General features: G+C 48.5%; 1 protein-coding gene across 1 annotated transcript in view; it reads left to right on the forward strand.

The window, feature by feature from the left end:
* Positions 1 to 404: 404 nt before the first annotated feature.
* Positions 405 to 15,015, forward strand: part of KCNQ3 (potassium voltage-gated channel subfamily Q member 3) — a 296,787-nt gene continuing 282,176 nt past the window's right edge. Inside the window, 2 exon segments of the mRNA XM_082719646.1 lie at positions 405 to 948; positions 950 to 1,312. Coding sequence (XP_082575772.1) covers positions 803 to 948; positions 950 to 1,312 — 509 coding nt within the window. The 5' untranslated portion in view covers positions 405 to 802.

Raw genomic sequence — 15,015 nt, forward strand, 5'->3', positions numbered from 1 at the left:
GGCCTTGGCCAACCCAGCAACTTGGATTTTACTTCCAAAGCCAAAAAGCAGGGTTGGGAGGTGTCCAGTGATCAGAAAGCTGCAGCAGTCAGGCCAGCGCCGAAGGTCGACAGAGGAACCCCCTGCCTCAGTCCCTCCGCGCCTTCCTCTCCTTGCCCCAGCGCCCAGTCCGGGGAAAGCCCTAACGCCCACGGGAACAAGGGTAGCGCGGCTCGGCGGCCTCAGCGCAGACCGCCCGCGGGGTGCTCCGAGGTGGGGGGCGACGGAGGGGGGGGGGGAGGCGGGGCGCCGCGAAGGCCTCCCGCCGCGACGGGGCGGGACAATGGGGCCCCACCCCGGCGAGGGAGGGGGGGCGGCGGCGGCGTGCGCTCGGCCCGCGGCGCGCTGGCTCCAGGCGTTTGCTGCGGGGCTGAGGCTGGAGCGGGCGGGGAGGGGCGCGGCGGGGGGAGTGCGGAGGAGGGCGGAGGCGGCGGCGGCGCGTGTGGCTGGCGGGCTGGCGGGCGGTTGGCACCGGGCTTGTAAATAAACTGCGATGCTGTCTCGGGCTCGCCGGCCCGGGTGCCGCCGCCGCCGCCGCCCCGGAGCGCCGGTGCCAGGCTCCCGCCGCCGCGCGCCCTAGCGCCTCCGCGCCAGCCTCGCGCGCCCTCGCCCGCTCCCCGCAGTCCGCGGCTCGCGCCCCTCGGGGTCCCGCCGCTGACCTGTGCGGGATGTGACCCCTTCCCGCTGCCTGGCCTCCCCTGCCCCCCGGGGGGCCCTCCTTTGCTTGCTTTTGGGGGGGTGGGTGGGGAGCGGCGCGCGGATCATGGCATTGGAGTTCCTGGGCTTGCAGCCGCCGCCGCCGCCTCATCCACGCACCCCGAGCGCCCCTTCTTCCAGGAGCAGCAGCGGAGAAGGCGAAGCGGCCGGCGGGGGCGAGGCAGATGGGGCTCAAGGCGCGCAGGGCGGCGGGGGCGGCGGGGGCGGCTGCCGGCGGCGGCGACGGGGGCGGCGGCGGCGGGGCTGCTAACCCCGCCGGAGGGGACGCGGCGGCGGCCGGCGATGAGGAGCGGAAAGTGGGGCTGGCGCCCGGCGACGTGGAGCAAGTCACCTTGGCGCTCGGGGCCGGAGCTGACAAAGACGGGACCCTGCTGCTGGAGGGCGGCGGCCGCGACGAGGGTCTGCGGAGGACCCCGCAGGGCATCGGGCTCCTGGCCAAGACCCCCCTGAGCCGCCCCGTCAAGAGGAACAACGCCAAGTACCGGCGCATCCAAACTTTGATCTACGACGCCCTCGAGAGACCGCGGGGCTGGGCGCTGCTCTACCACGCGCTCGTGTGAGTACCCAGCCGCTCGGCGGCGCGGGCTGGGGCTCGGGGTGGGGGCTCCGGCCAGGACGGCTGCGGGGCCTTAAAGCCCAGGGACGCCCGTCGGCTGAGGAGGACAGTCTATCCTCCGTGTTTCTCCGCCGTGTGTGTCCGTGTGTCTGTGAGCCACTCTCTAGGTGTTGGGCACCACGGCGTAGAGGATCCAAGCGTGGTTCCCCAGCTAATTTGGAGATCAGATTGGCGTGTTTGTGTGCGCGCGGGTGCGCATTTATGGCACCTTCTCCGGATGGTGGTATCGAAGCTTAAAAGAATGAATTTTCTTTTCCAGTTAACGTGGAGGATGAACAGGATAAAGCGGATCCCTTCCGCACGCTCTGTGTTTCTGCTTGGGGTGGGTCCCTTCTCCTAGGATCGCTACTGAGTTTAGATGATGCATCCCAGAGTTAGGGATGGGAGTGGTACACTGCCCACAGTGGGGGGTGTGTGTGTGTGCGTGTGTGCACGAGCGCGCGCATGAACGCGGGTATCAATCGCTTGCTTGTGCTACTCCTTAGGGCTCCATCCTGGTATAGAACCTGGTGTTGCTCTAGTTGGGGGCTTGGACTGGTCAAAATGAGTGTCTTTGGGTTATTTTTATGGGAGTTAATGAGTAGGAGAGAGAATATAAGAGAATGAGAATCTCTTAGGCTGCAGCCTAGACAGAGAAGCTGAGGCTTAACAGTGCCAGGAGAGGAGGGCTGGGGGTTATTTTGGCTGAGGCATCTCCATGATTTGGTCCTGATATCCCCTCAAGGTCAGCTGCTGCCCCTTCTCTCACTTTGGCTGGACAAGGGTGCTGGCCATATGATGGGGCCTGACTGGAGCTTTGACCCCAGGCACCCTTCCCCTAGAAAGCATCTCCTTGCTAGTTAGAATGAAAATGTGTTGCCAGGGAAGGAAGATGGAACTATCTTCTGCACTGACACTCGGGACAGGAAATCTTCTTGCATTTGGGGGAGAGGGGAGAGGATGATAGTGGTGATTCCTCACCCGAGAGAGAAAATCAGAGCTGTCACCATACAGCCCAGGGCTGGCAGGGCATTTCCAGTTACCCCAGCCTCCTGTCTCTGGCTTAGTCATTCTGATGGCTGCTTCTTGGGAAGCCCTACGTTACCAGGGTTTTGGCAGGGAATTGGCCATAACTTTGACCCTTTCTGTGCTTTTAGTCGTGAATATTCCTCTGTGTCCTACTCCGACTGACCCATGACTGTTGCGGTCCTGGAGAGTTCAGGGAGCCTTGGAGTTGCTACCTGCCAATCATCTTTGGTTGCAGTGGCTTTTCCAGATTTGGCCACCAGGTGGGGGCGTTTGCACAGGACCTCAGACTTGGCAACAGGTTTCTCTGGGAGGTTATAGAAGCTTGGAGAGGATGCCTCCCTGAAACTGAGGAACTGGCAGCAGAGAGGGGGGCATCCAGCCAAGAACGTGGATTTGGGATGGTCCAGCGTCTGCCATCCACTTCTGCCTGAATTTGCAGGTGTTAGTGGCTGAAGAGAAGGGCTAGCAAGGGTTACTCTTCCATTTGCTTTCTTCGGGGGATAAAAATGGATGAAAAATATATTCTTCTCTGTTTCTAGCACTGTGTTTAGTTCAAATGAACCGAAGGAGCTTCAGTTAAATTAAATGGTTAGTTAAATTGATACTGGATTGTTATAGTAAAAAAAAAAAAATGGTGCGGATTTGAGTGCACACAAACATACAGAGACTCAATATGTCTTTTTGCGTGTAAATGGCGTTCACTATTTATTGGCTGACTTCCAAACCTGGGGTTCCACTGTAGCTTGTGGGGTCCCTCTTTGTTCACCTCCCACCATTCCTAGCCAGCACCCCTGCTCTGCCTTGCCCAACCTGGGGGCGGGGGCGGATATCTAAGGCCTATTATTGACAGAGCCTTGATCTTCTCCTTCTTTCGGATTATTCCATCGTGCAGAAGCAGATTTGAGAATGCCCAAACCTGTAGCCTTGTTTCCCAGAGAGGACCAGGAAAATCTGAGAGTGTGGCATAAGGAAGAGGTGAAGACCTAGCCAGATGCTTTCAGACATGCAAATCATTTATTTCATCGAACTCTCTCCGGGATCTTATGAGGTGGGAATTACTGTCTTCGTTTTAGAGATGAGAGTAAGAAAACTTCAGTGGAACCTCTTGTCCAAGATCACACAGCGGTTTTTTTGACTGCTAACATCTGAATGCAGTGCTGCTTGCAGACCATGCTTTGACCTCAGTGAGTTTCACGGTGAGGGACCTCAACTGTGTTTCTGAGTTGGATTCCAGTTCTGACCCTCTGCCAACAATTGCAGGGCTCTGGTATTTCACTGGGCATCACTGGGTGCCCTTCACCTCTCTGATAACACAGGGCTCCTAAGAATACCTCTGCCTCCACGTGCTAGCTCACAGCTGGCAAGGGCTAGAAATGGGATTTGGAAACAAAACAGGGTTTAGTCAGAATCCAGGGAAGCACGGTGTCTGGGACACGCGGAGTGGGCTCAGGCGGTGGTGGATGGCAGCTTCTGATTCATTGGGAATTATATAGGAAACATTGTTGGGCTTGGTGTGAACTCCTAAAACTGAAGCTTATCTAGTTAGTAGATGCACTGTACATTTGTCCTCAAGTGCAGTCAAGGGAACAAATTGAACTTTTCATTGATGATTCAGGATTTTGTGAGGCACTGTAATTCGTGCTTCGAAGCATCCATTATCCTTTCTGGGCTGTAGCTAATAGCATAAGGGGACCAGGAAATTGGGCTGGCTGTGGGTTCACAGTCTAGTGCGTGCTTTTATTTTATTTTTTTTAATGAATCAGGCCCATGAGATGCGATCCACACCTCCCGCCCACCCCATTCCTGTCCTGAAGGTAGACTACAGCAAATGTGGAGACCAAAGACCCCCCCACCCTACCTAACCATGCTCTCTTTGCCTTAAATGCTCATCCTTGTTTTTTCCTGGCTACTCATTTTCACCTTGATCCAGCTCTAATGTGGCTTCTTCTGGGAAGCATTCTGCTGCCCCCACCCCCACCCCCCGCTCCCACCCCAAGTTGAGCTAGAATCGCCCTCCTCTGCAACATTCTCAGCTGTAGGATTTTGCGCCTTATACTAAATTGATCTGCTTACTTATCTCTGCCATTGAACGAGAACTACTTGGGGATAGAGCCATAGTATTCTTTGGCTTTCTGTTTCCAGCAGGCTGCGGGGTCTGTGGTGGTTAGCAGGCAAGCATGCACTGACTGGGTGAGTGGAAGGCTCCCCAGGACTTTGCTTGCTATGGCTTTATCTTATCACTACAATCACCAAACCCACAGAAGGATTTTAGTGAAAAGAATAGCTTGCAGAAGTCTTAAAATGGACTAAGTTGGGGAGAGGACAGGATAGGAGACCATGCTTTGACCTCAGTGAGGCTGCTCCCTTCTCTGCTTCCTGAGCTTGAAAAGGATCCTGCTGTAGTGGAGAGCGTGTTGGAACTTGGAGCTCGCATCTGGACCCCCTGAGGCCTCTGCGATTTTGCATGGCCTGGAGGTTGGGATGATTACAGGGCCCTGTCACAGGGCGGTGTTCAGGCTTAACACCTGTGAATGAAATGAGCCTGACACCAGACATGGAATAGTCATCGGTTGAATCTGAGTAGGGGTCTCCTGAAAAGCACAAACCACTGTTGTGTTCTGACTTTGTCCCAGGACTCCCCTTCCCTAGCCTGTCAGTAGAGAGGTGCTGGCTTCCTCTTGGCGCTGTTGCTGGATGGATCCTGTGCACAAGCCTCCTGCTGCCCTCACCACCTTGCGGCGGCCAGCTGGGTCTGACCACTCACTCACCTGTTAAAGGACCAAAGGAACATGGTCACAGGAAATACCCCCTGTTTGCATTCGGAAGTGGGCTGGCCCCTGGGGACGTGGGGGCAGGCAAGGCTGGGAGGTGGGGCACAAGAACCCAGCAGCGAGTACTTTGGAATGCACGGGGCTGACTGGTGGTCTTAGCCTATTGACGGAAGGCTCTCTAGCCCCTCTTTTGAGAGGCTGATCCGTATTCCACGTTCTTTCTCCATTCATCTGTCGATGGACAAGGAGCTCGTCCATATATCTTGGCTATTGCGAACAGTATTCGATTGAACCTGGAGTGCTAGTATCGCTCAGATCCCAATTTCAGTTCTTTGGATACGTATTCAAAGCTGAGATGACTGCATCATGTGGTAGCTCTGTTTTTAATGTTTGAGGAACCTCCATATTGTTTTCCATTGTTTCCCTCCATTCCGGCGTTTCCACCATTTTGCATTTCTGCCCACACCATGCAGGGCTTTGAGTTTCTCCCTATCCTCACCAACACTGTTTCTCTTGGTTTCTATTTAGTTTCTGTTTTTGTCTTTTTTTTCCTTTGATACTAGCTGTGCTGACAGGTGTGAGGTGTGGTATCACTGTGCCCGTCTTTATCCGGCTGCAAGAGCGTGCTGGTCTTTGGAGTCAGACCCGGGTTTAATTCAATCTGCTCTTCCCTGGCTGTGTGACCTGGAGTAATTTGCTCACTTTCCTGGGTTTCAGTTTCTTGATTTCTGGTGTAGAGATAGTCAGGCCTACCTCCCGGGGCTGTTGTGAAATTTAATTGAGGTGATGATAGACAACACCTAAACTTTGCCTTGTGCTGCTTTGCAACCTTGCGCGTTCCCGGTGTTGAATCTGAAACTGGCCCGCTCTGCAGACAGAGGGCAGGGGGAAAGGGAAAAAGGAGGCAGGCCACTCTAGATCCCTAGGTGGCACGTTTCATAAGCAAGGGGACTTATATTCAAGGCTTGTCTCTGGCACTGAAAGATGAGTAGGTCTCCCCACCCACTCTCCAGAATCTTAAAGGTTTTCAGAGAGTCCTTAATGGGGTTCAGTAATAAACACAATACAGACAACATCTGCAGCACCTTAATCGCAAGGCTGCGTCTTTGGAACAGCTCCCACTGTGGATACAGTGGACGAGGGAGTGCACAGTCCCAGGACGGGGCGGCGGGGGTGGAGAGTGAGTGAGGGCCAGCCCTACAGTCACCTGGCAATCACATCCTCTCGGTGACCTCCCCCAACCACTGCAGATAGTAAATACTGGTTCCTTGTTGCTTCTCCTCCCAATCCTATTTAATCTGCCTTCTTCTTGCTCCTCTCATCAAATCCATGACCCTCGCCCCCCTCTAATGACCTTGTTCTATTTTTTTTTCCCTTTTCTGAACTCCTTGCCTTCTTCCTGGCTTTCCTTTTTTTATGATACTTTCAAACCCCTGAAGTCGAATGAAGAAGTCAAGAAAGACACTTGACCGCAAGTGCCCAGAGTAGCAGGTGCCTTGGACCCCAGGGAGGGTGCCCTGGGAGGGTCTGTGACTCCAGTAGCTGGGACATCACTGTCCAGGAGCCAGGCTCATGGCGGGTGGCCATCAGTGCTGGGAGGGAGGGTAGAGCCTCTCTCCTTTGGATATGAAAACAGGTTCTGAGAAGTTATGTGATTTGTCCAGACCCTTGGGGCTACCTAAGCAGCAGAGCTGGGATCTCTGTCATACTGCTGTCTTCACCATGTCACTGTTGTCCCCAGTGGCAGATGATGTGGAAGAAAGGTAACAGAGACTGAAACTCTACCTTCCTGGTGAGGCGCTATATACAGCTGCTCTTCTGAAAAGTCCCCAGGGGAGGGGCGCCTGGCTGGCCCAGTCAGTAGAGCATGAGACTCTTGATCTCAGGGTCGTGAGTTTGAGCCCCATGTTGGGCATAGAATTTACTTAAAAAAAAAAAAAATCCCCAGGAGAAAGCAGAGCAGCTGGTCTGCAGGTTATGTACACATGGAGTAGCAGCAAGATGTTTCAAACTGTGATATACCTGTGAATCACCTAGGTAAGAAGAAAAACCTGGCAGATGTGCCTTGAATCAGTCATCGAATTTGTGCATAATGAATCCAACTGACCTTACCCTCCTCCGGAATAATTCAGTGGAAATGAACAACATACCTGCAGTCGTGCCTAAAATGATCTGAAACCAATCATGAAGAAATAATAAACAAACTCACATTGTGGGACACGCCACAAGATGTCTGGCACAGTCTCCAAGTGGTCCCTGTCGGAAGAATAAACAAGAACGGTCTCAGTTAAAGCAGCTCAAAGGGCCATGACAGCCCAATGCAGTGTGTGCACGTAAACAAATGGGACCACATCAAGCTAAAATGCTTCTGCACGGAAAAGTAGCAAACAACGAAATGGAAAGGCATCCTGCAGAACGGGAGAAAATATTTGTAAATCCTATATTTGGTAAGAGCTTTATCTCCAAAATATATGAGGAACTCCTACAACTCAACAACAAGAAAGCAAATAGTCCTATTAAAAAATGGGCACAGGACCTGAATAGACGAGAAGATACACACGTGGCTCAACGTCTACTCATCATCAGTGAAATGCAAATTAAAGCCCCAAGGAGGGGTTAGAATGGCTGTTGTCAGAAAGCCAAGAAATATAACAAGTGTTGGTGAGGATATGGAGAAAAAGGAACCCTGATGCACTGTTGGTGGGGAGGTAGATTGGTATACAGTTTTCACACTACGTAAAACAGTATGGAAGTTCCTCAAAAAATCCAAAATAGAACTGTCAGATGATTTAGCCATCCCACTTCTGGGGGTCTGTCTGAAGGAAATGTAATCACTGTCTTAAAGAATGTGAACCCCAGTGGACATTGCAGCAAAACGTTTAGCAGACAAGACAAGGAAATAATCTGAATGTGCACGGATGGATGAATGGGTAACGAAAATGTGGTATGGACGCACAATGGAATGCCATTCAACCATAAGAAAGAAGATCATGCTGTTTTTGATGACACGGACAGAGATAAGCCTTGAGGGTATTATGTTAAGAAATCTAAGTCCGGCAGAGAAAAGACGAAGATGGCATGATCTCACTCATATATAGAATCTTTAAAAAAAACTGAACTTAGGAACAGAGATCAGATTGGTGATTGCCAGTGGCTCGGGGCTGGGGAATATGGGTGAAGATGGTTAAAAGGTACAAACTTCTAGTTATAAGATGAATACGTTCTGGAGATCTATTGTATAGCCTGGGGACTGTGGTCAACAATACTCTATTGTGTATTTGAAAGTTGGTCAGAGAGTAGATCTTGAAAGTTCTCATCACACTCACGTACACACACAGGTAACTGTGTGAGGTGATGGATATGATTGTGAACCTTATGTGGTAGTCATTTCGTTACATGTGTGTGCATCAAATCATGACATGGTCCGCTTAAAGTTGCATGATGTTGTATGTCAATTATATCTCAGTAAAGCTGGAAAAAACACAAGTGACTTTCATGATTCTTAATTTGATCCCAGATTGAAAAATAAATAACAATAAAGGATATTGTTATAAGGACAGATAAGAAAATTTGAGCATGGACTCCATATTAGATAACATTGTTATGTCAAAATTTAATTTCTTGAGTGTGGTCATTGCATTGTGGCTCTGGAGGTGAATGTTCTATTTTTTACGAGCCACATAGTGTAATCTTTAGTAGTTAAAGTGTCCTGATACCAACAACTTACTTTCCAATGTTGGGCACACATATAGACCATGCAAGTGTGTATATGTGAGCACAGTACATGCCCACAGGAAGAGAGAGAAGGAGGTAATTGTGGCAAAAATATTAACAGTTGGAAGATCACAGGGAAGAGAATATATATAGGTATTACAGCACTCTTAACTTTAAATTTAAAAAAAAAATCAAAAAGTTAAAGTGGCTCAGTGGGTTAAAGCCTCTGCCTTCGGCTCAGGTCATGATCCTGGGGTCCTAGAATCGGGCCCCGCATTGGGCTCTCTGCTCAGTGGGGAGCTTGCTTCCTCCTCTCTCTCTCTGCCTGCCTCTCTGCCTGGTTGTGATCCCTGTCTGTCAAATAAATAAACAAAATCTTAAAAAAAAATTTAAAAAATGAAAGACTAAAAAAGTATAAAGGACTAAACATGCACAAACAGCATAGAACACACACAAGAGAACAGATGACCGGCCCCACCCCAGAAATTGATGCCATTGGTCTGTGAGGGTCCAGGCATGTTCCTTCAGTGATTCCAGGCTTGAGAACCACTGGTAGAGCTCAACAGGTTTTTTGGTTCATGGATTCTGTATACAATGTACCTGAGCTTCCTCCACCTTGGGCTTTTGTCTGGTTAATGGCAAACAGTACAGAGGTGTAGAAGGTCATTCATGTCAAGGTTGCACACGCTGAATCAAGTGCCAAGCTTTGTGCCTGGCTGTTGACACAGATAAGTCACAGTTCTCCTATGGAAAGAGACACTTGAAATAACAAAATTTGAGTAGTCTGGCAAATGCAATAATAATATGCAAAAGAGGAACCAAGCAGGCAGAAAGGGCATGCACTGTTGAGCCTCTTGTGTTGTGTTAAGGAGATTCCTCCAAAGGAGGTTTATGCCACTGGAGGGAAGAGGAAGGTCCTACTGTCTGTCCAGTTGATGATGAGGCTTCCTCTCCTGCTTAGAGAACCAAAGGCTGCGTGCGGTTAACTTGGATACTCCATTATTATACTTGCATTATTAGGAAGCTCCCCTTTTCAAGTTTGTACTCATGAAAAATAAGTCCATCCATGTTTAAAAGTTTCATAGGTCCACGGAGATCCAATGGAATTTTCCAAAGAATCAAGGTCCTACTGTCTCTTTTTTTTGTCTGGGTCTTGAAGTTTTAAAAAGAATGAAAGGGAATTTGTTACATCTCTTTAAAACTGAGCAATGTGGGACACCTGGGTGGCTCAGTCAGCTAAGCGTCTGCCTTCAGATCTGGTCCTGATTCCAGGGTCCAGAATCGAGCCCTGCATGGAGCTCCCTTCTCAGTGGAGTCTGCTTCTCCAACTCTCCCTCTGTTGCTCTCTGTGCTTTTGTGCGCGCACGCGCTATCTCTCTCTCTTTCTGTGTCAAATAAGTAAACAAGATCTTAAAATAAAACTGAGCGATATGAAAAAAAGCAAAGGAAAGGTCCTCCAGTGTGGATTGACTAAAAACCCTTTGTAGACACAGAACCATGTGGCTGTGGTTTGGGGTGGCCCAAGACTGCTGTGGGTCTGTCAGAAGTGCATTGGATGAGCTGTTAGGAGAATTGCATTAACCGTGTGGTTCAGACACCTCACTAGTCCTACCGTCTGCAGATGCCCACTGCATGGGATTAGTGTTAGAATCCCAGGAGAAGATGTGTGAGGGAGTGCTTTGGAAACTATGGTGGTGATGTTTCCCTAAAGCTCTAGCAGGATCAGATGAGTCCACGGTTGGGACCTCTCTGTCTGGGTCTGAGCATCTGCCCATGCCCAAATTTGCCACATTGCTGTCTGTGCTCCATTACCTGATACCAGGAACCTATCAGTTATCTAACTTAGCACGCACATCCACAGGGATGAAAGGTGCTCACCTTTGGGGACAGTGACCAGGGAAAGGTTTGCAGGTGACAAGATGATGCCAATACTGAGGTCTCAGGCCACCTCTGGTTTTATAGGTTCATTGGATGCAGATACGGTGCCATCAGAACTGTGACCTTGTTGGACGGGACTTTTCATTCTGTCACAGAGGGATTGAGGAGTTTGAAAATGTGCTCTTGGGAGAACAAACTGGGTTATAATTCAGGAACAAAATTCCTTCTTGCTTGCAGTTTATGAAGAATAAAAATGTATGCAGAGTGTGCTGTGCCTTGGCTCTGATTGGGTTCCTCCTGTGGTGGGCTTCTCTCCTTGCTGAAGGCTTGGGCTAGGATCACCTTTTCCTCTCTTCCATGCACCCTCCTTACAGAGACCTGTAAAATTGCTCAAACCCTCTAAGAGTGTAACAGTTGAATTGGGGCATATAAGCCCTGCGTATCAATATAACCATCAGCAATCCAATGTTTTTGCATCACTTCATAGTTTATTATATCCCTCCTTGGGCAACATCAGTAGGATTCCTGCTTTATACATATGAGTAACAATAATTCTTAGAGCAGATCGCTTCTTAAAAATTGCCACAAGATGGGATTGGGAGGGAGACAAACCATAAGTGACTCTTAATCTCACAAAACAAACTGAGGGTTGGTGGGGGGAGGGGGTTTGGGAGAAGGGGGTGGGATTATGGACATTGGGGAGGGTATGTGCTTTGGTGAGTGCTGTGAAGTGTGTAAACCTGGTGATTCACACACCTGTACCCCTGGGGATAAAAATATATGTTTATAAAAAATAAAAAAATAATTAAAAAAAAAATTGCCACATCCGGCTTTCTTAAGGAGCAAGCAGCCTGACATAGAGTTTCTTTACCATTGACCCTTAGATTCTTTGTAAACTTGTGTTAGCAGTTCAAGCCCATTTCTCCCCTTATGGGTGTCTTTTTGAAGGGATGGAGTGAAATATTATCCAACATACTGCGCTAGGGAAATGTGTTCATCCAGCCCCAACCATCTGTACTAATGGAAAATCACTTAGCACTATCACAGTTTACCTCCCTACTCCCTACTCCTGCCCTTTGCTAGAATCCCAGCTTTTGCTTTATCTCACCGCACATGTATCAGTCATGGTTGCTTCTCCACCTGGTGATGTCAGTCCAGAAAATGGAACCCAGAAGGCCTTAGTCATCAGGCCGAATCAAACTAATCAAACGGATCAGCAGTAATTACATAACAGCAGGTTATGGGATTTAAGGACCCAGCACTGGGAGAGGCACTTGGCCGATTATAGACCTCAGAGGCCTTCGGAGCTGGAAGGAGCTGTAGAGAAGATGAAACTGATGCTCAGAGCCCTTAGAAACTTGCCTGTAGTCATGCTGCTGAAAAAGGAATGACTTGAACTCGGGTCTTCTTCCAAGGCTGGCTCCCAAACAGCCACTTGGGCTTCTGCTCATGATGTTCTTGTACCAAGGGAGCAGTTTTGCTACAGTAGAATTCCAGGTTGTACTGGCTCAGGGTGCACATCAAATGAACAGAAGAAAGAGGAAGAGCCAGGGGCAGGCTGATCTGGCGTCCATACACAGGCTCCAGGCAGCCTCTTACCAAAGAGGGTTTCTCTTCTGCTGAAATTCCCAGTTCCCAAACCACCATTTCTCCATCTCCTTCCTGTCCCTGATCCTTCTGTCCTCCGCCAATAATCATTATCAAGTACTCTTTGCTTTCCATTGAGGTCAGCATTGAGTTGGGGCATTCAAAACCATCATCTCGTAAGTAATGTCTTTATCCATTTGGATTGTTAATAGTGTCACTTATGGAACAGCAGCACTGTTTGGTCCATTCATGGAATGGATTTATTTTCATTAACAACAGGAACTGACAGAGTGTTGCTTCCCTGCACCGTGTTGGGCTTAACACTGGAGATGGTTCTCCTAACATGTGGCCGAGCACCCAGCCCCCAGGAACCCGGGGTTAAATGAAATAATTAAATGGATTAAATGAAATAATTCACTCAAGTGTTCAGCAGTGTATTAGCATTGAATCTTAGCCTGTGTTCCTCTGGGGGGGCTCTGGGCCAGGTTGCTCAGTGCAAGTGGTTTATTTAACACAGGATTATTCAATCTTGCTTTCACTATCTCCTCTTTGAGGTGTTTTTAAGGTATTTTTCCCTAATTATTCCCACCCAAGACATTTTAATGCCACAGATACACTGCATATTTCTCTGTAGACAGTATGTAATCTGAGCTTGATATATAAAAAGAGTAAGATTTTTTTCCCCAGCCCCATTCCCCCCATGAACTGATTTTGCCCTCCTAGAGGATGACACTGTTCCTATTGAGAATGCACAATTTAGGAGGTGATTCAAAAAAAAAAATAAATATATATATATATATATATATATATATATATATAGAGAGAGAGAGAGAGAGAGAGAGAGAGAAATAAGGAAAACTGAAGAAGGGCAGGGAAATCCAACAGGAAGGAGAAAATGGCTAGAGGATGTATTTCCAAGCAGGTTATTTCCAAGCAGGTTACCATGGGGGCCCAGCCCCCAGGGACCCTGGATTGTAGTGTGGAAAGATGCACAATTATCCTCAAACTCCATCCATCCTTGACTCAGGGCTGCTCCAGGGTATTATCTCTCAGAGAAATCCCTTTGACAAAAATGTGGGCTGTTTGCCAAAGGTATCTGTCAAAGGCCCCGTGTGGCAGGGGCTGCCGGTGGGTTCTGGAGCAGAATGGGAGAGAGGACTGGCTGTTTTGGCTACACAATTCCTAAATGAAGGCAATATTGTGACATGCGTTCACAAGTGTTTCTATGTCTTCTCAGTGGTTCTTAAGTAAAGGAAGTCTTTGTGGCCTAAGGATCATGGTAATTCTGTAATGTTTTTCCCCCTCATTAATTTTTCATTTAGGATGGTCATTCAAGAAAAAAAAAATCTGAAATCAAAGTACGTGTAAATATGTCAGTTCAGTGCCTGGTTTCTGAGCTAACGTTTCTGAGCTCCATTGTATGCTGGAGTTCTCAAACCTGGCACCATGAAACCATCATCTGTGATACCCTTTGGGGGCAGGAGCTGTCTCCTGTTGAGATTATCGTGTGTTCACATATTACAAATTTTCACGAAATAAAACAGGAGAGTTGCTTAAAATAAGCCTAGAGAACTTCAGTCCTGCTGACACTATGGTTCTGAGTGGTTTTGGTGATACTTTCAAAGAATGAAGACTCTTACTAATTTATAATGTGAGAAACATTAGCATTTTCAAAACAAGATGAAAATAGATATTCCAGTTGCTCAAATAAACACATCTTTTGCTGAGAAAACGGAAGGATCTTAGTTGTAAAGTGTGGTTCCCGTGACTTCTGCACTTTGCCTCTGTTCTGGTTTTCTGGGGAAATAATTAACATTCAGCTTCAGGATTCTGGAATGTTAGAGGGAACATTGAGATTTCTTCTTGAACACCTTCTTTTTCTCCTTCTTCTTCTTCTTCTTTTTTTTTTTTTTTTTTTGTGGTGCCATGATTTTAGCACCTTGTATGTTTGGGAAGAAATTTCATGGGAAACTCTTAGTCCTTTAGGTATAATAAACATGCCTGCAAGGATCTACTGATGGAGCTCCAGGGATTCTGCATGATTGCTCAGCAAATGTTGATTTCAGGCCTCGCAGATGCCAGGCCCTGGGCTGGCACTAGGAGATGTAGGGATGAATTAGTCAGCTTTTGCCCTCAACGGGCTCATGACTGAGTAGGTCATAGCTGATTACACAGTGGTGTGATACCTACTCTAGTGTACCGAGTCTACCTTGGGCTCAGGAAAATTTGTCAACACGGTTTACATGGATCAGGGAATATTTCCACCAACAAGAAGTAGATTTCAACATATATATATATAGGGTTAAAGACCATTGTTTCCTTCACTTTCTCATGTGTGGCCGTGACCATGACTGTGTCACACATTGAGAACTCAAAAGTCTGATTTATTTTCACCCTGATGGAAAGGGGCCGAAATTGAGGCAGGAGAAGCTAGGACCATAAAACGGACAGCTGGATGAACCTTGCATTGGGCTATTTAAAAAGGTTGAAGGCTGGCTTTGTAGCTGTACCTTTGCTCTGTGCCAGTAGCCATTCTCTGGAGCCCAAAGTCTAATGCAGCACCTGGTACCTCAAATGCCCAGTTTTGGGGTCAGTGGGCAGAGAACTGACCCCAAGAGGTGCACAGTTTAAGTGACAGAAGCAAACAGTACCAGTAAGAAGGACTTTGAATCCTGGCTGTGCCGT

This window comes from Mustela nivalis (assembly GCF_964662115.1).
Source record: "Mustela nivalis genome assembly, chromosome: 2".
NCBI lineage: Eukaryota > Metazoa > Chordata > Mammalia > Carnivora > Mustelidae > Mustela > Mustela nivalis.